Source organism: Astatotilapia calliptera, chromosome 1 (assembly GCF_964374335.1).
Source record: "Astatotilapia calliptera chromosome 1, fAstCal68.1, whole genome shotgun sequence".
NCBI lineage: Eukaryota > Metazoa > Chordata > Actinopteri > Cichliformes > Cichlidae > Astatotilapia > Astatotilapia calliptera.
In genome coordinates, this window is record NC_137422.1 from 25,127,635 (window position 1) to 25,148,324 (window position 20,690).

The following is a 20,690-nucleotide window of genomic DNA, read 5'->3' on the forward strand; positions in this document are numbered from 1 at the left end:
ATTTCAATGTTAAATGTTACCACAAAAGGGGCACAGAATAAATAAACCTTACTCGGAGCCACTCACACACAGAAATAAGCTGAGATGGATGACTGAAGGCTCAGGCATTGCCAAGGAGGAGTTCCATCACCAGTGCAGTGTTATATTTGTGATGTATTCAGATAACTTAACAGTCACAGTGGGAGAATAATGTGTAATCATTAGCAAAGGGTTTGCAAATTATTTATGTAATGTAAACCATGATAATTTACTAACACTTTTTCCCCCCCGCACTGCCATTAACAAGTAACTTGGAAACCAATAAATGTCGCAGACGCTTTCACTTAATTAAAACAATAGATATCATATTGCAAGGTAAGATGTCAGTCATACCACAGTCTCCTGCACATGGCAATTTACTGCTAACACATTATGAGGGAGGGTGACACAAATAATAGCTATTAAACTGTCAGCTAGTGCGGGCTGGATCACATTACTGAAATTAGCCTAAGATGCTCTATTATAAACAATGCCACCCTCTCTTAACACATGAATGCATACTACAGATAAGCTCACACGCATGCACTCACACTATACTGTGGAGAAAATAGCATAAAATGACTGACGTAAGCATTGGACAAAAACTCAGAGATTCCACAGGACACCAGGTCCGGTATTTGATTGATGATGTGATATCCTCTCATGTTATTTGGATAGGTATAACAACAGTGTTCCAATTCATACAACTTTACGTGCCATTCCCAGTGTAGGGAAGTACAGACATACTATAGCTCATATAGTAAACTATCAGCTGAGGCAGTGTCACTGAATTAATAAAAATAATATCAACCTTGAGAAATCCCTATAGCTCAAAATGTGAAAACTAAATACAATTCTTTTTTTTCTATCTGAATCCTCTGTGCTGCACCTCACTGAGTCAACGTGAAGTTTCAGCGCTGCCAAGTTTGCCACAATGCAGTATGCACAGGCAACACTGACATCTGCTGGTTTAAAAAAAAGCTCAAATAAAAACAAAAAAACTTTATTTCAACATTTTCTAAGCATGAATGCTAAAAAGCTTTATGTCATAAACATTAGATACCTAATATGCATCATTATGAAAAAAAAAGTTTCTTTATCACTTTAACTTTAAATCTGTAATACCTGCTTTCTGAGTCCTTACTCCTGCATCCCTCTAATTTCCATTTAACATGGATCAATTGAGTGGTGTTACACTCTTGTCAGCAGGATTAATTTATTTATGAACCTGTCATTTATAATCATTGATCAGGGTGTTCTCTGTTAGAGAACTAATGATATGCAAAGGTAAAAGATTCACTAATTATTGTGTTTGGTCTAATTGAGGCTGTGTGCTTCTGCAGGAAGGTTAAGAGAGAAAATGACTGCTGCCCTGACTGCCAGCTCCAGAAATGCTGGCAGAATCCTAGTGAATTCCCTAGCTCTGCAACCGTGTGCAAACACACCAACACTGAGTCAGTTATTAAGACTTTATTTGGAACTCTGACCAGCACTGTCACTTTCTAGGTCTCATTTAGAAAAAAGACAGAATTAGATGAATTTAGGCAGTTACTCATCACCTGTGAGCTGCTATATCACCACAGCCTTAGTTTGGTTGAATCTACAGATGAAGGCATAAATGTTGTTTAGTTGTATAGCCATAGATGCATTCAATTCAATTTTATTGCATCAAAGTCAAACATTGTTAGCATCTTGATCTTCAAGATTAATAGACAATGGATTTCCCTTTTCCTAAGGTATTATTACAATAGTTTTGGGATGGGTGGTTCGTGAATCGGGGCGGGTCAGAAATAGTTGCCATGGAAACTTTACAGAGTTTCCATTTTATTTTATTCTGACTTTACAATAAAGCCACAGAACATTTTTCTGCAGATAACAGTTACTTCACAATGACTGCATATATTTACCCCTATATATGCTTTAGAGGATGCTTTAGAAAAAATATTTTAACTGTGTGAAAACTATACAACTACTCCAATATAGAGAACATTAGTTCTTTGATGAATTTATTAAATCGTCAACAAAATCAAAACATGCACTATTGCACCATTATCAGCTCCATTAAAACAAATATTCAGACTTTCTCCTGATATCAATTCCTTGTTTCTTATTAAAGTTTGACTGTTACTGGGCAGTCTTTAGTCTCTTTAAGTCTTTAAGTATCAGATGGCATCACAAATTATTGGAAACTAGTGTTATGGATCATTTTTTTAAATTAAATATAATACAAGTTTTAATTACTGCAAATGAGGACAAAATTGGGTTCTAGGTTCCCATAAACCAACAAGCCTTATTTCAAGCTGCAAAAAAATGTTTAATCAGATTTATACAGAAGCCTTAAAGGTAACTTTAAACATTTTGAAGGTAGCTGATCCATTATTACACTGTACAAAAATCCACATGTGCAACAAGAAAAGGTCATCATTATTCTTACTAAGTCTAAAGAAGTCTACATACAAAATAGTTGATAAAATGCTTAAAAGCAAAATTGTAAGCCTTGGAATTCCACTGTATAAGGAATGCAGAGTAGCTTTATTAAAACAATTCAAACACTGGCATTAATCATCACCTTCTTAAGATGAATATTATCTAATTAGATAAACATTAACAACAATTAACAATTGCTAAATACTGCATCACAGCCCTTTCAGCAAATCACAAAGCAGATGCATCATGGGTAAATGTCTGCATTAGAATTTCCGCTGGATTTATGAAGTCACTTAGATATATGTGGGGTGGGCAGCATGGCGTTCCGTGCTTCATTTTAATTATTGTTTGGGGCCATTAGTTTGAGCTTTGATACCCACTTGTTCCTCCCGCTCAGCCTGTCTGTCCAACCTGGGGCTGAGGCCCCTTTGTGCTGAAGATGGCAGGCGAGAAACTCCGTTTACTGTTAGTGCTCCACTGTCTATCGGGCAGATATAGTCCGCAGATTCATCAGGCTTCCTCTTTCTGAGGTGACTGAATTGAGTGAAGCCCAGCTTCTTCGGCTAAAAACACACAAAAGGCCAATGTATTAACAAATAATGTTGATTATAGGCTGCATAGTATTTCACTGATTTAAATAGTGCTCTTACCTTTACTTTTGCGGTTGTAGTGAGGGGCACATGGCCCGTAGCATTGCCATATTCTCGTTTCTCCTGCATGGCCTGAAGCCCGACCAGAGCAGAAAATGCAGTTGCGAGATGACGACGGAGCAAAGTCTTTTGCGGAGGAATATTTAAAAGCAGGGCCAAAGTCTCTGAGCTGAAGCGAGGCTCCAGAATCTATGTTTGCCAAAGATAAAGGCAACATAATGAACTCTCTGCTCCCATCTAGTATAAGCACATACAACTGGTACGATCACAAAGAAACGAATCACAAATTTACATGACTTACAATCAGTCCACCGTGAACACCGCTGCCCCGTAGATTAGGAGCATACTCAGCTAGGTCAACTGCTCTCAGCCACTCCATCACACAATGGTTAGACCACTGCACTACTTCTGAAGGAGGAGGATGTTTCTAAAAGCAAAATTAAAAAAGAAATAAAGAAAAAACCCCACCTTCTATTATACATGTACGTGTGTAAAACTCATTCTAAGCACATTAAAGAAATACATAAACAAATAGTCTTGAAGGCTTTTGAAAGCAGATATAAAATTAGATGCTTTATCTTGACAAATATTTGACAACTAATTGTCGCCATCTTGTGTGAAATGGATGCGATTACATCAGCCAGAGCATCACCTCCTAAATGTCTATAGAAGCTTGTTATATCTGAGCTTCAGCTGTTAAGATTTACAATTTTTTTTGCAAAGAATACTGGATAACATGAAAAAGTAGAGTAATTGTTACATAAACTCAGGTGACAAAGGAAAGTAAAAAAAACAAACAAACAAACAACATAATGTGTTGATTCTACAGCACTCGGAAACTCTATTTGAGGGACACAGCTTTCAAAAGTCCTACCTCCTCCACTGGCCTACGTCGAAGACAGTTTGGGTTGAATTTATTGGCATGAAGCACATGAATTGCGCACTTAATACTAAGATGGTGGAGTTGGCTGGTAACCTTTAGAGTCAAGAGATCATTCTGTCCGAACAGGAAAACAAAAAAGACATAAGCATGAGCACAGTAGAAAATCTGTCAATTCATTATAATGCACTTTTTAGGGTTTTAAGTTATATTTTAAAGCCAGATGAATGCATTTGCAGGCCACAAATTACAGAAAATCTAAAGCAGTATGTGTAAGATTAATCCTTACCACTGTGAGATATTGTATCATCCGACCATCTATTCGAGCTTCATGGAACTGGTCTTTATACTGTGGCAATCCAATATCATCCAGCCAGCCTGAATTGGTGTGTAAAATTCAAAACAAAATCCGTCAACTTCATTCATTCACTTTAATGTTGCTTCACATGTTTAAAGCATGTCCACTGGAACTGCTTAGTTAGAAGACATTTAAGAGTTTAGAGGGAAGGTTAAAATTGCATTTACAGTTACAGTTGTTTTTGTTTTCTTTGGTTTAATATTCTTGTTGGTATGGCATTTGTAGATCTGATTTACATGTGAACACATAAGCCTGAGAATTTGAAATAATTCCACACAAATAGACTTACGGGTGACCCAGATGTGGTCCAGCTCTGAGGACTTCTCTATAGCTTTAGTGGTGAATGCGCGCAGAGCGAGCTGCAACTTCTTCCTGTGCAGTGGATTCTTCAGACCCATCTCCTGAGGTTACAAAGAACAGTTTGTCTTATCACACAAATACTGAGGTATTTTCATTTTCTCTACACGTGCAATTCTGATGAAGTCTAATATTTAGACATAAAAATGAATTTTAATTTATGATATAGAGTGTAACTTATTTCAAAATTTGAGATTTGTTTTTTTATGTAAATAGCTTGTAAGGGGTTTATATTCTGACCTTCTCAAAATCCTGAGGTGTGGCAGACAGAAGTGTTTGTCCATTTTCAACCCACTGTCTGGAGAGACTAACGTACTGGCCCAATCCATAGTCCTCTAGCCAGCCACACACCTGCTCCTTGGTCCACTGGCTGAATGGAATATTCATATCACTGATAGGAAAGAAGTTTTAAAAATGAACGTTAAAAATTGTTATTTTATTAGGAGAAGGTTTTTTTTAATTGCCATATTTTCAAGTATTTATGGTAATTTTATTAAACAACAAATTAGCCAATAGTCGTGTTTCATTGTAGCCATTTGGGAAATGGTGATGAAGAGGATGTGGCATGAAAACCACAGCAGAATATTTTAAAACAGCAAATTACAAGGGTCAATTCAGAGATACATAACCCTTAAAATATTGTATTACAAGATCAGATAGCGTTTTACCGTGCTGAGTCAAATGATTCAGGGGTTCGGGTCAGTCTGGGACCAGCAGTCGCACGCAGTCCCCCTCTTCTAAATTGCCCAGAATCTGGATCTGTAGCGGGAAGGCCTCCAGACTGTGTTCTTCTAAGTCTGTGTGGAGAAGAGAAAATTATGTGACTGGAAACACTGCCAGTTATTAATTCTCAAAGTAATGTTTTTAAAATATACAGTTATGTTGAAAAGAAAGCTTTCAAGGTACTCTATGCAGTCCTATGAAAGAGTAAGTACACCTCAACTGCTTCCATAGAAACCAGTAACAGTAACCAGAGGGCCAGTAACAGCCAGATGCTGTTTATCAAATGGACTGGACTAGCTGCTCATAATAAAGTGTGAGCACCTCTGTAAAAGGGAAAAGTTTAGGTAGTTTGCTGGTCTACAGCAGTCAAGTGCATTGATCACAAAATGATTTAACTCCTCTGTACTGTAGGTATTCTACAGACAAATGTAATGTCATTTGTCTGAGACCTAAAGCTAAACCAAAAGTGAGTCATGCAACAGGACAATGACCCAACCACAGCAGCAAATTTCCAACAAAATGGCTGGAAAAAGAACAATAAATCAAGTTGCTGCAGTGGCCCAGCCAAAGTGCAGACCTTAACCTGACTAAAATACTGTGGTAAGACCTTTAGAGAGCTGTGCCCACAGGACTCAATGAACTAAAGCAACATTGTAAAGAAGAATGTGCCAAAATTCCTCAACAACAATGTGAAGTTATTGTTTCTTGTTTCAAATAATATACCAAATCACAGGGTGTACTTAGTTTCACAGGACTGCAAGAGTTTGATAAATCTTTTTTATGTGACTGGAAACAGTTATCATGTATTTTTTTTAATCCAAAAAAGAAAACAGAATAGCAAAAACAGAATATATTGTAAATTTAATTTATCAATTCAGTAACACCTTTTTCCAGTAACAGCTAAAAAAAGTCTAAAAGTAAAGAAATAAGGCAGAGTGCATACAAGTATTTTTTATAAATATATATGTACATTTAAGACATACATCCTATAAACCATTGGGTACATGCCATGTTCACATAATTTAATGTGTTAATCAATCAATCAATCAATCAATCATAAATGTTCAAATCAATCAAACTTTTTTGCATTTCTTAGTTGTTGGTTTTTTTCCAGCTATCTGGCAGTCATTTAGGTTAATGCACTGTGTATTTGATGTATTTATGTATGCTCCCAAACTCACTTTCCCCAGAGTCTCTTGAAGCTCCTGTTATTCTTCATGTATTCTGGTGAGCCCACAGCTCGCTGGCCAGAATGAACAGGGGAAGTGTCACTTGAGGTGCTGTCATCACCTTTCTCTGGCTTTCCTTTGGGAGGATACAAAAACCACAGTAAATGTTATGTAAATTACAAAGTAAAAATATGATCCAAAGTGTCTTCTACATGGCCAGTTAAACCATAAAAAAATTAAAGATGCATTTGAAAATTTGAGTTTATTCTGATAATATAAGCAGACAAAGCTCCACTGTAGTCCTGCCAAATAAGTCACATTTGATTGATTGCCTCTATGGATGATTAAGCTGTTTCCTGTAATTTTGGCACGATCAGCGTTGAACTCCTGATGATGATGGTGGTGACTGAGTAAAAACCCATAAAAAGCTTTTTGTTTTTTTCCTACATTTTCATAGCAAAGAGGACATTAAGAGCAAAGTGGTGCATGCAGGGTGGCCGGCTGCTACACAGTGCTCTATTCAGTAGAGAGACTCAGGATACAGGCCATTGAGTTCAGCAAATAATTCATCAGTTAATGCCCCATGAAAAAGAAAGGGATTAGAGGCTAAATTTTACAAGGTCTGATCTTTATGGTAGAGGTAGAGGCTACAGACAGTCATCTCACTCCTGCAGACTGCAGCAAAGAGAAATCAGGGTGGGGCTCAAGTTAAAATTGGTCAGTCATGCTGTGGATGGGTGGAGCTGGGATGAATGTGGTCAATCAGAGCAAGAGAGAGGGCGTGCTCAGTATGAAAGTCTATACCATGATCCATCTGCTCTGTCAGGAGGCTCTGCAATTAGCTATGATCAAAAGTAGCCTGGTCGACATAAAGTGGTTTCCTCCAAATATGAATACCGCCTTTACTCATGGGAATTACAAGGCTATCGCCTTCTCCATAGAAATGGAGAACGGATTCTGCAGTACACCAAGGTTCATTACAGAACACCAGCCATTATATAATAAATAACCATAAGCAGGAGTCAGGAAAACTTGATTTAATATGCTGGGATTTACTTTGGCTTGAGTCTCCGTCTTCACTCCCAGCTGGAGACCTTTGACTCTGTATTTCACTGCTGCTGTCTCCGATCCCATTTTGTTCTGACAGAGAGGAATTCACAGGCAGCGTGTGACTTCTCATTTCACTCGGGCCAGTCTGGATGAACAGAGTAGATACAAACAGAAAAGACAGTGACTTTTCTAAATGATAAAAGAAATCTGTGAATATAAATATAAATACATCTGTAAATGTATAGTTAATTGTGATTCTCTTATGCGTTCATCAGAAACAGTATAGCAGATCTTAAACTATAAAAGAACTAAGCAGGGAAGCATTGTGAGCTAAAACATTCTTCATATGAATTGTATCACATTTTAAGAAATATACCTTTTGCGCACTTCCATTTGTTATGTCATTCATGCTGCTTGATAAAGTCTGTACTTCTGATCTGTGAAGACAATCACAATCGATAAATTCAGTCCTCCTAAGAAATATTGGAATGACCCTTTAATGAAAAGCTGCTGCACTACCTGGAATCGCTGTCTTTCTGGACTGATGAAATCGATGTCTGCTGGGATGCAGAACTGTTTGTCGAAGCCTGCGGTTAATAAACATTTTAATATACAATTAAAATAATTAGGCTGTGCTTATATTGAAATATTTAAGGAACTAATCGATCAGCTCTTTTGAGACCAGCAGATTAATTTATTTTTTTGCACCCACTTCAGACTTCACATCCTCCGATTTTGCACTCGAGGTGTCACCATTCTTCATCAGACCCTGCTCTTCTTCCTCACTGCTGCTTGACAGGCTCCTGCCATTCGACAATGTGCGGACAGCAGATGGTGCTACAGTAACAAAGAGAAGGATTTTGTATTCCACTCAAGCAGTAGAATCCATTTCTCTTTAAAACAATAACGCATGATGGGCTTCATCACACTGACGCGTCATAATATAAGCACTGCAAGGGAATGATAAAGTACTGAGTAAGCTGATTACCTTGCCTTGCTTTACTAGAGACCTCTCTGAACTGTCTGCACTGGTTCAGGAGCAGAGTGAGCTCTTCAATACGTCGGTCCTGCAGAAAACAAGGTAACAAGTGTCCAAAGTCCATAAAACACAATTAAGATGTTTATTTAAGGTTAGGAAACACCCATATGGACTACCTGCTTCATCCAGTTACTGACCGATATACTGCACAAATGTTTTTCCTCCACCATATGGCCTTTAGATCAAAGTAATGGATAGAGATTGTGGTAACCAGCTGCATGGAGTGTGTGTTTTTTGAAGTGGTGCCCATGCCCGGTTTTGCTATGGTTCTCTTAATGTAGCTCACTCCAAAATTAGGCTTGGCAGAATGAGGCCTGCTTAAGTGTGGCTTTTCCTGAAATGGCCTGCCTTAGGGTGTGGGTACGTGTGTGTCTTCGCTGGTGTGCCACATGTAAGTCAATGTCTGTGGGTCTTTAAAGTCGAAAATACACTTGGAGGGAGAATACAAAAGCCCCTCTGTGCTATAAATGGTTGAAGGGGTGTTGCCTCTTCAAATGACACAGCCCAAAAACTGTTACACTATAAGCTTCGAAGAAGCAGTGATGTTAGCATATCCATATACAGGCCTGTAGGACAGTAAACTGATGACAATACAGATGGTAGCTTTTACTCTATGATCACAGCTGGGAAAGGACAGGTTTACAGGTCACCAGAAACGTACCTTTTCATCATTGGCAGCTGCCAGTGATTTCATACCACTCCTAAGCTTCTGCAGTTCTTGATCTATAAGGAGAAACCCCAACACTGATTATAAATCTGTATAGGCTTCTGCTCGTGTCATATAAATTTTGATATGAATAGATCTTTTTAGTAGCATATAGTTATTTAGAAAACGAGGAAAGGCGCAAACACATAAATCAATGATTTATTCATCACGAGAGTTCTCCCAACCATTTATTTTTAAATTCATCGAAGACTTTTTTAGCCATCAATCATAGTTTGAGTCTGTGACCACCTATTGTGAGAATATGATTAATACTGAGTTTTAGTGACATTCAGACTATCATTCATGTTTTTATTTCCTCTTGGATCTTTTTACTGTATTGGTCTTTTAACAGGTTTCAGTCAGAAAGCATTAAATAGACTTCAGATAGTGCAAAATGCAGCAGCCACACCTCTTGCAAGCACCCAGAAAACTGAACATATTGCATAAGTCTTAATGACTCCACACTACTGCCCAGTATTGATTTTAAGATTTTACTTATTAGCTTTAAAGCCCTTCATGGCCTGACCCCAGAATCTATACTCAAATTGCTCTTCCCATGCCGACCGGTGCGCAGCCTCGGATCCTCAGGCAGAACCTGTTTCCACCACACGCTCAAAGACAAAAAACTATCAAGCGTGTCTTCTTTTAAATCACTTCTAAAGACTCATTTATAGCGTAAGGCTTTTTCATAAATTTTATCCCTTTCGGGTCCCGTTCAAGAAAGGCATCAAGTGTAAAAACTCTGCCAAATTAAAAACTGCAGAGCCCCCCATTGTGTCACCCACTTGTGAATAATGGAGAAATAAAGTAGCTTCTTCTTAGTATAGAGTTTATATTTTTTGATAATCATTGGTCAGCTGCATCTTATTCTTTCAACTTCTGTTTTTTTATGTTGCATTTGAAGTTATTTTTTTTTACACTGGAATCACACTATTTCCTATTCTTATTTTTGATGTTGCACATTAATAAGTAAATTGTTATTGATATATTTATTGTTGCTGTTGTTGTTATTATTAGTCACAGACACATCTGGGCACGCAAACACAGGCACTTTTGCTGCAGCGTTTGCAATCATATGCACAAGACTGCTAGTAAGTGACCATGATTGTACCAAGCAAGTAGCCCAGAGAAGCAGTTATCTATGACAGACAAAAATATTATTTCTTCAGGAATCGATAAAGACAACAAAGAAGTGAAAGGGAGGAGAGATGCATCAAGTTATTGAGGAAACAAGCTGATGATTGTCAAAACTCCCCCTCAGAGCAGAAGGAAATGAAAGATAATGAAACAGAGAAGCATGTCTGAAGAAGGGAAATAAATGAGAGATCAAAAGTAGACATGGCCAGTGGGTTTAGAACAATTTTCATTATGTACTGCTCAGGCTTACATTTGGTGTTTAGTCTCTTCCTGTACAACTCCTCTGAGAGAGAGAGAGACAGAAACTCATAAGACAGTTTACTTAGGGCTGAGACTGGCTTTTTCCATAGTTGTTACTTTAACTGAAAGTGCAAACAAGAGTCATTAACTGTGTCACCTATCAAGTTGGGTAACTTTGAGTGAGACGCTGTTGTTGGCAGGTCGGCTGAGGGCTTGAGGCTGGCAGCTTTGCTTACCTCTCTCTGTGCTCTCTGTGGTTAAAGAGGGTCTGGCCAGCAGCTGAGAGTGCAAGCTCTCAATCTCAGCGTTCTTACTGTGCAGGAGCTGCTGAAGGCTGCTGATCTCTGCCTGTGGGTAACACACAGCGAGAAATAAATGCCAGCAGATGACGTGTACTGCATGTGCTCTTTAAAGATTAACACCTAAAAACATTTCCACATTCATAAAAATAAGATGTATGTATGCATTTCAAGTTTAAGTGTCAGCACATGTCCTCGAGTGAAGCCCAAAACTTTTTTCCACCATTGCTTATATATGAAAACCCACAAGAAGGCACGTAAATATCACTTCTCTGATGTTTAGAGTACCAAATGTTAGGTCATTGCTATCTGGAGTTTATAGGTTGTTTTGAAGCAAGTTACAGAAGGAACACACAGATGGTAATGAAATTGACTCAAGCTGATCTGTTTGCCTGTGTTTTCTATCAGCATGCGTGTGGAAGCAAATGAGCAGTGGAAAATAAACTTCATATCTCAAATACTGATCAGGACATTTGGCCCTGATGCTAGTAACCAAAGTGTCCACCTGAGAACTGCAAGGAAAAATGTTTCTATAAAATGTAGCATTTATTCATTATGCTATTCGGCAGGTTGCAATATGTTTTTGAATAAGAGTATATTAAATTATAATAATTATTGTCAGCCTCCCTTGAGAAATAAATACCCTAAAGCCAGTCAAGGTGTAACTAAACAGCTTGCCAATTACCATTTGCAGCAGCTTGTCTGTTGTGAACGAATAGATCTATAAGGGAATTAGCAGACGTGCCCTTTGAAACCAGATTTGCAAGGAGACCAAACAAGTTGACACCATAACAAGGCATATTTAGCATTTAGACGTGTATAGTTATTGTACCACAAACATAGCAAAAAAAAAAAAAAAAACACAGGGAGAGATGTAAAAATAATGGGAGTGGTAGAGATTTTATCATAATAGAGGACAAATGGTGAGAGCAAGTAAAAATGGGAAAAGTCTAAAAAGTTAATATCATTAAATCACTCCAAATTACAACAATAATGATTAAAGAGCTATTATTAGGTATATTTCTATCATGCTTTAACTTAGAAAGTAAAATAGCTTGCAGAGTTCCCAAATAAACATAGGTGTCTGAGAATGGGAGAACATGTGCAAAAAGGAATGACTCACTTAACTGGCAGGAACATCAGATTGGACAGCTTTTAGGAAAGCTGAGTGGACAGTTAATGGTGGAATTTGGGAAGTGATGGTGTAGTGCAACGTCCACACAGCACATAAAGCTGAACTTTCTTTTACCTTTGTTGCTTTGAGTTTCTTCTCGTACTGTAACTTCTGATCCTCCAGGTGTTCGACTTTGTCCTTGAGAATCCTGAGTTCCTTAAGCAAGCCCTGTAACAGAATGTGTGAGAAAATGAAAAAAAAATTATTTTACTTTTAAAAGAGGATTTATTTATTTTTTGTTTGTTTGTTTTTTTTCACACAAGACACAGCACACTAAATGCAGCTCTTAACCGTGTCAGGCACTTATTAGTTTTGCTGGTTTTTCTATAGCAACATAAATGCTGTTGAGGATGTTTGGTGAGCGGTTTCATTTGCATCTAAACCTAAGGATCCCACACACCAGAGTAAGACAACGCATGCTGTACGCAACAACAGAAGTCATGCAAGTAAGCTATGCCTACACTTTCTCCTCCACAGTAGTACTTTTGCTCTGCATCTGAACTGCCCTCTTCCAGGGTAGTTGTGTTTCCATCGGCCCCGTTTGGAGTGTCCTCCAGTTTGTTCACTATCCCCGAGGTTTTGTCACATGGCACCCCCAGGTTTGAATCCTGGCTTTCAGAAGACTCAGCGGGGCACTCCACAGGAAGCCTGCTGTCATTTGGGATCTCCAGGGCCTTTTTCTCCTGGATCTTGCTATTGATTTCCTTCTGAAACTGATATATTTGCTCCTGCAGCTCACTAATGAAATTCACTACAGTCTGCCAGATGTAGTGGGAGAGAAAAAGATTGAGAGAAATGTTTAGAAAGAAAAGATGAAAAATTGTGGGGCAGGTATCTGTCTGTCTGAGTGTGAATACAGTATATATTAGTAGAAATTAACCTTTTCAACATTTTTTGATGTATTTCAGGTACATATGTAGTCTTCAATAAATACATGTTTAAACCTTTGAAAAACATACGTCATTGGTTGGTTTCCCAGTGTCAGTCTCTTTTCAAACGGGCATTGCTAAGCAGCTATTTATGTTGATCATAACTATATCGCCATTTTCAAAAACAAAATTGTTATTTGCAATGATACATTTCAGTAGGGGTGAATAATTCAGAGGTGATGCCTGTCAGTGTTCCTTCAGAAAGCAGCCAAGCAGCCGAGTTATGCTGGGACTGTGGACAGAGGAAGTCTCATTTGAGGTCCAGTACAGCGGATATGACAGATGATCCAGAGCGCCTTGATGGCTAAATTTATCTGTGAGCTTGCTGGCTCTACAGCAAGGAGGCATGTGTAGAAGCATGAATATGTGTGGGCATGTTTGTGTAGTAGAGGCAGCACGTGGGAGACCATTAAAGTACATTTATTTCTACTCTATTTATTCTAAGCAGCTGGGAAAGTTGGATTTAGAAAAGCAAGTGAGAATTAAAAACGTAACTGTAAATTAGTTAAAAACTGCAATCTGCTAAAACACATAGTGCTTTACTGTGGGGTTTTTTCCTGCTTAGAAATAACAAACTTTACAAAATTCAAAAGTCTTCAAATGATCTTTTTTCCAATATGGGGAGAAGGACCTACTCAACCAGTAGACACCACTAAGAATAAAATTCTCTGGGCCGAAGCCTACACACACTCATATTTGGCCTGTCATCCACCATGCCTGAAGTCTTCTAACCTGAGGACACAAAGAGTCTTTGACCAGGAGTGTTTTGACAGTAACTACATACATTACAGTATCCTGTCTAGTAACACTCCTGCTTTCCCTGCTTTCTCTTTCTAAAGTCGACACTGAATGCTCAGAGGTCTATTGGTAACCTAACACAGTAGCCTTAAGCAAATACAGGATTCAGTTGAGACTGACAAAAAAACATTAAACTCCTTGGATACTTTTTTTTTCCTGTAGACCTTTCCCAGGAACAACAGAGCTGGGCTTTGGTTTAATGTTTCCTTTCATCTGTCCAGAATGTGTTTACGGTCTTCCATAAAATCAGCAGCAGACTTCAAGGCTAGATCCATCAGAACACAAAGCAGATTTTTGTGTTTACCTCGTCATACCAGGAAGAGTTCAAATTTCCAGGGACTGAAGTAAAGTAGAAGCTGATGAAGATTTTAGATAATCTAATTACTCCTGTCCCCACCATTTACAAGGTGAAATGATTGATAGCCTACCAATTAAATTGAACAAGTGAATCAACTTTTGGTCGTGCTTAATATGGCTGCTTTTTGCTTTTGGGTATATATTATCCAAGAGAAAACGACAAAGTTTTACATTGCTGACTTTAAAAAGTACATTTAATTGGAGTGTAAATATCTGGTGATAGGAATTTTCCTGTTTAATTTAGTGAGAAGCCATACCTCTGCTTTGTGCTGCCTTTCACCCCCATGGCCCTGTTTTCCTTCCATGTCTGCCAGCTTTAGTTTCAGGTAGGACACCTCCCCCATAAGACTCAGCTTCTGGTTCTCCAGTGACGCCCTATGCAGGAGTTCCTGTCATCAACAACATTCAGCAAGAGCATGAAGCAACACAAACAGACATACACAAATACATTATCCCCTTAATACTTACTGAACAAAGCCAACATTAAGCATGAGACACAGCGAACTACCAGCTCTGTAATGACAGTCCCTTCTGGTTTTAGAAGCTGTTTGAGAGGCTAAATATACACAACCCATGACCACTATTTATAATGCCCATTTCACAGCTCACTCAAAACACACAGCACTGGTGGAGAGAGTGTGAGAGAGAGAGAGGTGGCAAAAGCATGCCAAACATCCTTGAACAACATCAAAATAACTTAATATCTTCAACAGGTGCTTTTGTCCTGTAAACAGCTGCCTATCAAACCCAGTGCTAAGAGAGGCTGCCACTAAATGGTTCTGCGAAAGTCTGTGCTGAATGGCTGACAGGCTTGAGAGTCAAGCCAGACTATGCGGGCAGATGTATAACTAATTTGGTTGATGTCAAGCAGGTGCTAAATCACTTAAAGCCTAGAAATAATCATCGGAGGCAGGCAAACTGTACGTATGGATACATCCATTTAAAAGGCTGACTTTGGAAAGTATCTGAAATTCTTCCAGAGTGCACATGGAAAATATTAGAGCTTTGTCACCAGAAAGAGATTTGCGGCTCAGGTCCAAAGCCTCATAATGACCATGTCTCCAAGAAACCATTCCCGGCTGCCCTTTGATACTCTGCACACTCGGGCAGCATGGCACAGACAAGTAGACATTGCAAATCAAATTCACAGCTAATCAGGTAGCTAAGAAACACTTCTGGCACTCTTGAAATTTGTCAGAACTGACTGAAACAGTAGAATGGAGCTTGCACTGCAATATAAGAATAAAACATACTACCTTGTTCATTTTCCAATGTCTGCATGAAGTAAAGGAAACCAAAGTGTATTCCTTTCATGGATGCTGTGGTTTCAGTAAATTTTCATACGTCTATTCCATTCAGTGTTCTCGCCACTGTTTAACAAAGTCCTTGAAAGTATACACACTTGTACACTTGTAACTCTTAAAGGAGCACCACCTCATTTTCTTTTTTCTCCAGCCCATCTCTCCACCTTTTTCAGCTGTTCCTCCTTCCTCATTTGTTCCTTTCTTCGTCCCTTCCACCCTCCCTCTGTTGTTTTCTCTCTCTCTCTCTCTTTCTCTCTCTCTCTCTCTCTCGTCTCCTCTCCCTTTGTTTCTTACTCTTTTAATGCCTGTTTGCAAGCAGTTCTGGTGGTTATAGATTAGGGGTGTGGCTACTCATGCTATGATCACCTGCCCAGCCCGACTAGTCTGGCCCTGCAGGAACCAGACAGACATTCTGAGACGCTGTCCTGGAATGAGTCTGAGCGTCCTAAATATTTTGGTTGCTGGGGTAATCTGCAGCCAGATGCACTGGAATCTGAGTAAGGAATTTCTTTCCATGATGCTGAACTCATCCCAAATAACATTCTGAAGTTTATGAGAAAAAATTAATTAAACGATAGAGGGACAGTCTGAGGCCCTGTCCCAGTTAATTATATAGGGGTAACAGTATTGAAATAATAACTTTTCATACCTTATTTTGTTCCAGCAATAAAAGTCAAGTATTTAGTACAGAGAAGGATTTGACAAAAATGAGCATGATTTAAGGCCAGTTGAATACCTGCTGTAACATTTCCTCTGTGGAGTTGAGTTTGTGCCGATGCTCCATCAAAGAACTCTCTAAATCGCTGATCTTCACCCCCTGCGCTTCCACCTGGTCTGTCAGCACACTCACCTGTGTGTTTTTGTGAAGGTGGATGGAAAGATATTGGACATGAGGATGTGTTTTCTAAGCAAAGGCTGGAGAATAAAATGGTTTTAACATCGCTTAGATGTGAACTTTATCACACAAATACAGCCTGGGCCTAGCATTCTTCAGGATTCACATTTTCTCTTTTACTACAAAGTTTCTCACAGTGCACTATTTATTAATATCAGCTTTTCTCAGTTAATGACTGCTGCTCATTTTTGTTGACATTTCCACATCTGTGCCAGATCAAACTGTGTAAACATTTCCTTTTCAAAGAAATGAAGGTTTTTTTTGTGCTTGCCACACTTCAGTGACTCCAGCAATTTCAGCAGAAACCAGGTTAAATTTAAATCTGCAGAGAAACTATTAAGGCCACATAATAGCTAATCATATGCCAAAAAGCTGGCCCAACCAGCCTACTAGAACGGATTTTCCAAAGAAATGTTTCATGCGCGGGCTGAAGAAACAAACAGGGCATCTGACTTCTCTCACACACAGCTACAGCACACAAAGGTGCTAGCCTCAACCTGTCTAAGACACACTTGCCGAGCAGTCTTGAGTGCTAAACACACCTACACCTACACATTCACTGGCAAACAGATCACACAGAACAAGACATTCAAGTGTTGTAACAGCACCAAACCCACTTTGAAACTGTTACTTCACCCACAAGTTGAACAAAAACACAATTACGCAACATTTCCAACACAATACTGAGACCTACCTTTGTCCTTTCACCTTCCTTCTCTCACCTCTATTCTCTAACACTGCTATCTGATACGAGCACTGATTAGATTTACTTCCTACTGAATGTGCGGTATCATGTGCCCATTTTCTTTTCTTTTTTTATGCAGAATCATACAGTGTGGAAGTGATTCAACTTTATTGTTAAATATGTTGCCAGTGCAACAACCTTTTCATAGGTCATATACATTTTATAAACAGAACCCAATGGAGATGTGTTCAAGATGCATGAAACAAGTGAAAAGCATCCAGAGAAATTTCTGTACCTGTAGAATTAGTGATTCTTTGTCTCCTTCCAGACGGGACAAACGCTCCTGGTAAGACTCACTGTTAGCGTTTGAATGGAGGTTTACCTTCAGAATACAGGGCAGCAGTTAGGCTCACTGGTTACACTGCTAAGTGAGAGTAGCAGCACAGTGGGTCAAATCTGTCTTCCAGCACACAACACACACACACACACACAAACACACACACACACACGTACACACACACTTTGTATTGTGTCTAATGTGTGTAATGTGTGCAAAGACTGTAATAGGTTTAAAAGTTCTTATCTAGCATTAACATTTGTGTAGAACATTTTTTACCAGCTGATTACTGGGGGGAAGTGTTGGCTGACGTCTGAGTTCTGTTTAGTCAGGGATAATTCAGAACCTTTAGTGTACAAGCGCGGTAAAGAGCAAACAAATGAACTCAAAGATCAAGCCTTTCAACAATACTCATAGGGACATTATATACTCCAGTTTAAAAAGTCTGTACAAATAAACTCAAGCAGTTTGTGATAATTTATTTTTTTTTTAAAAGTATAGTCTTTCAAATAGTCCACGCATCATATTTTTAGCAGTATAATATTTGAATGTATTTAAATGTATTTACAGACTTCTTTTTTTTTTTTACCTGCAAGGATAATATATCAAAATAACATGTTGCTTACAGTCTTCTTGCTTCCTGGCCTGATTAATTGTGTTAAGTTAAAACAATACAACCCTGACATTCAGGTCATTCTCCTAAAATATGTGTTGGGACAGGAACAAATTGTTAGGGTGCCTGGGTCGTCAACCCAGTGTTTTGTGTTTTTGGTTCTTTGATTTTGTTTATTTCATTCTATTCTAGCTTTGTCTTATGGGTTATAGGATTATTTTTAGTTTAGGTTCTCTGTGTGGGTATTGTTAGAGTTTTAGTATTCTGGTTTTCTCTCTGTGATCCATAGTTGCTGTCTCCCCTTCTGCTGTATCCCCGTGTCAAGTCTGCATCTCTGTGTTATTTTTCCTGTTTTACTTTGAAAGTCTGCGTCTCGTGTTATTGTATCAGGTTTTGCTTCCTTGGTCTCGTCAGCCCTGATTTGCCCCAGCTGTGTTTCCCTCCTGTTTCCCATTCCCTGATTGCTCCCTCTGTGTATTTAAGCCTTGTGTTTCTCTGTGTCAGTGTTGTGATCTACCCACATTTCATGCTGTTTGTTCTAGTCATCTGTCTGCCAGTTCAGGTTATTGTTATTTTCAGTTTAGTGTTTGTATTCTCAGTTTTGGCAGTTCTCTGTTTACCATCTAGCAATAAATCTGAGTTTGAGTTTGCTTTCTTCCTCCGAGTGTCTGCGCATTGGATCCTCCTTGCCATCACTACTGCCTGCACACAGCCTCAACATGACACAAATAATGCCATGATAATGATATGAATGGTCTCCATGTTGTTTAGATCTATACACAGCGTTGAAACTTATCTCCAGGTGTTAAACGTCCATATATGTTCTTTAAAAATAGCATTACTGAAGCTATCTGAAGCTTCAAATCAGGATTATAGTTGATACATTCAGAAAAAAAGACTTTTTGAGGCTATCTTGGGAGTAACTGGAAGAATAATTTCTTTTAACAGTGTTCAAAAGTGAGCAGTCATTTCTAGTTTTTGAATCTTTGTGTTTTCATAGTTTTGATACAAATGTTATGTTGTTTTTTTATGCAAAAACAAGCTGAAAGTAACATTGCATTTTCACACAGTATTATGAACGTTAGTAATATCTATACAAACATTTTTAGATCACCAATTTTCCCCTTGCAGATTCTTAAAAAATACCAAACATATGATTAGCTTGTAGGATTGGCATGAAAAGGATTCCTATAAGAATTCAGTAAGAATTCACCAAATGGGGGCAGTGATAAGTAATGACTTTAATGGAAGCAAGATGGTATGTGCTATCCAAAGACTCTATAGGTTAAAGAGTCAGGAAATGATCTCACCCTGTTTATCCATTTATTATTCTCAAATAGTTTAACATATGACACAGAAGTAAGCTCACTAGTCAACCTCAGTTTGCTTCACTGTTAAAGATTCTGTAAAAGTGTTTTTTAGCTTCTTAAAAACACTTTTTGCAACCAACTTTTTTTAAACGGAACATTGAAAAATTGGAAGATTTTCTAACAGTCACACTTAAACTAAATGGAAAACATTTTTCTAATCACATACCAGATAAAGACATTTGGTATTTTTAATGCTTCATAGTCATTGCCCCCTTTTCTGCTCCACAAGGGACCTGTGTGTTTAAGACGGCATGTGTTCTGCAGCACACCTCCTTAGTTCAAAAACTAAACACATCTTCCCTCAAATTATCTACCATGGCAACGGCAATTATACTGTAAAAGCAACAACACTGCAAGAAAATAAACAAACAAGACCCTGCAATTTTGGTTCAGTATGAAAGTAAGAAGAGTGGACATGCAAGTGGAAAACATCTTACCTTTCTGAGCCAGGCAAAATGTTTGTAGAAATCAATATCATACTCCATTCTGCAGGCCCATTACACTGCAGGTCTGACTTTTAATGTTAAAAACTGAAAGAATTCAGCCCCTGGTAGAAACCAGAACACAAAATCCATAGCGTTTTGAAAGAATGGCTCTTTACTGTGCTGCACTCTCTATCTCCTACTTTTATAGAGCCTCCACATTGCAGTTGCAGAGTGTGCAGAGAGGATCTAGGTCCGTGTGGTTTGGAGTCTGGGCTGCCTGAGACTTAGAGCTGAGCTGAATAAGTCAAACTATGCCAGTTGGCTGTACTCCCTTTCTTTCTTCTTTTCCCTTTTTGTACTTCTTTTTAACTGCCCCTCTTTCTTTCTCCTGTTTCTCTAACACATGTACTCAAACTGCTACAGTGTTTACCACAACTCAGCATTTCTTCTGCATCTCATGTATGGTCATTCATCTTTTTCTGCCCTGACTTCCTTTCTCTGGACTTCTCTCTGCTTGTCTCCAGTATTCTCTTGCACTGTCTTAAGTACCTTCCAGCCTAGCTAATTTTGTGGGGCTTCCTAAAGGGGAACAGGGGAGAGGAAACTTTTTGCCACACATGCTTGTCAGATGTGGTGGAGAGAAAGAAGTCAGTACAGGCAAAGCAGAAGGGGAGGGGGGCACTATAGGACACTGAAGGGGAACAAGAGCATAAAGTTTACAATATCGAACTTGAGCAGAAGCATAGTAAA

General features: G+C 38.6%; 1 protein-coding gene across 7 annotated transcripts; it reads right to left on the bottom strand.

The window, feature by feature from the left end:
• Positions 1-2,311: 2,311 nt before the first annotated feature.
• Positions 2,312-20,502, bottom strand: ppfibp2a (PPFIA binding protein 2a). Of its 7 annotated transcripts, XM_026169926.2 has the most exons (23): positions 19,953-20,290; positions 17,491-17,577; positions 16,352-16,465; positions 14,569-14,700; positions 12,689-12,985; positions 12,303-12,395; positions 10,991-11,102; positions 10,765-10,797; positions 9,333-9,394; positions 8,621-8,699; positions 8,345-8,469; positions 8,152-8,219; positions 8,009-8,069; positions 7,639-7,777; positions 6,595-6,718; positions 5,359-5,487; positions 4,931-5,081; positions 4,623-4,734; positions 4,265-4,353; positions 3,970-4,092; positions 3,397-3,522; positions 3,096-3,284; positions 2,312-3,008 (listed from the first exon to the last, which is right to left on the bottom strand). In XM_026169926.2, exons 1-23 carry the CDS (start codon positions 19,998-20,000, stop codon positions 2,787-2,789), a joined length of 2,715 nt encoding a protein of 904 aa, XP_026025711.1. In that variant the 5' UTR covers positions 20,001-20,290; the 3' UTR covers positions 2,312-2,786. The 7 variants fall into 7 exon arrangements, with proteins under 7 accessions (XP_026025711.1, XP_026025746.1, XP_026025719.1 ...); XM_026169961.2 differs by lacking the exon at positions 12,689-12,985; XM_026169934.2 differs by lacking the exon at positions 10,765-10,797.
• Positions 20,503-20,690: the final 188 nt, after the last annotated feature.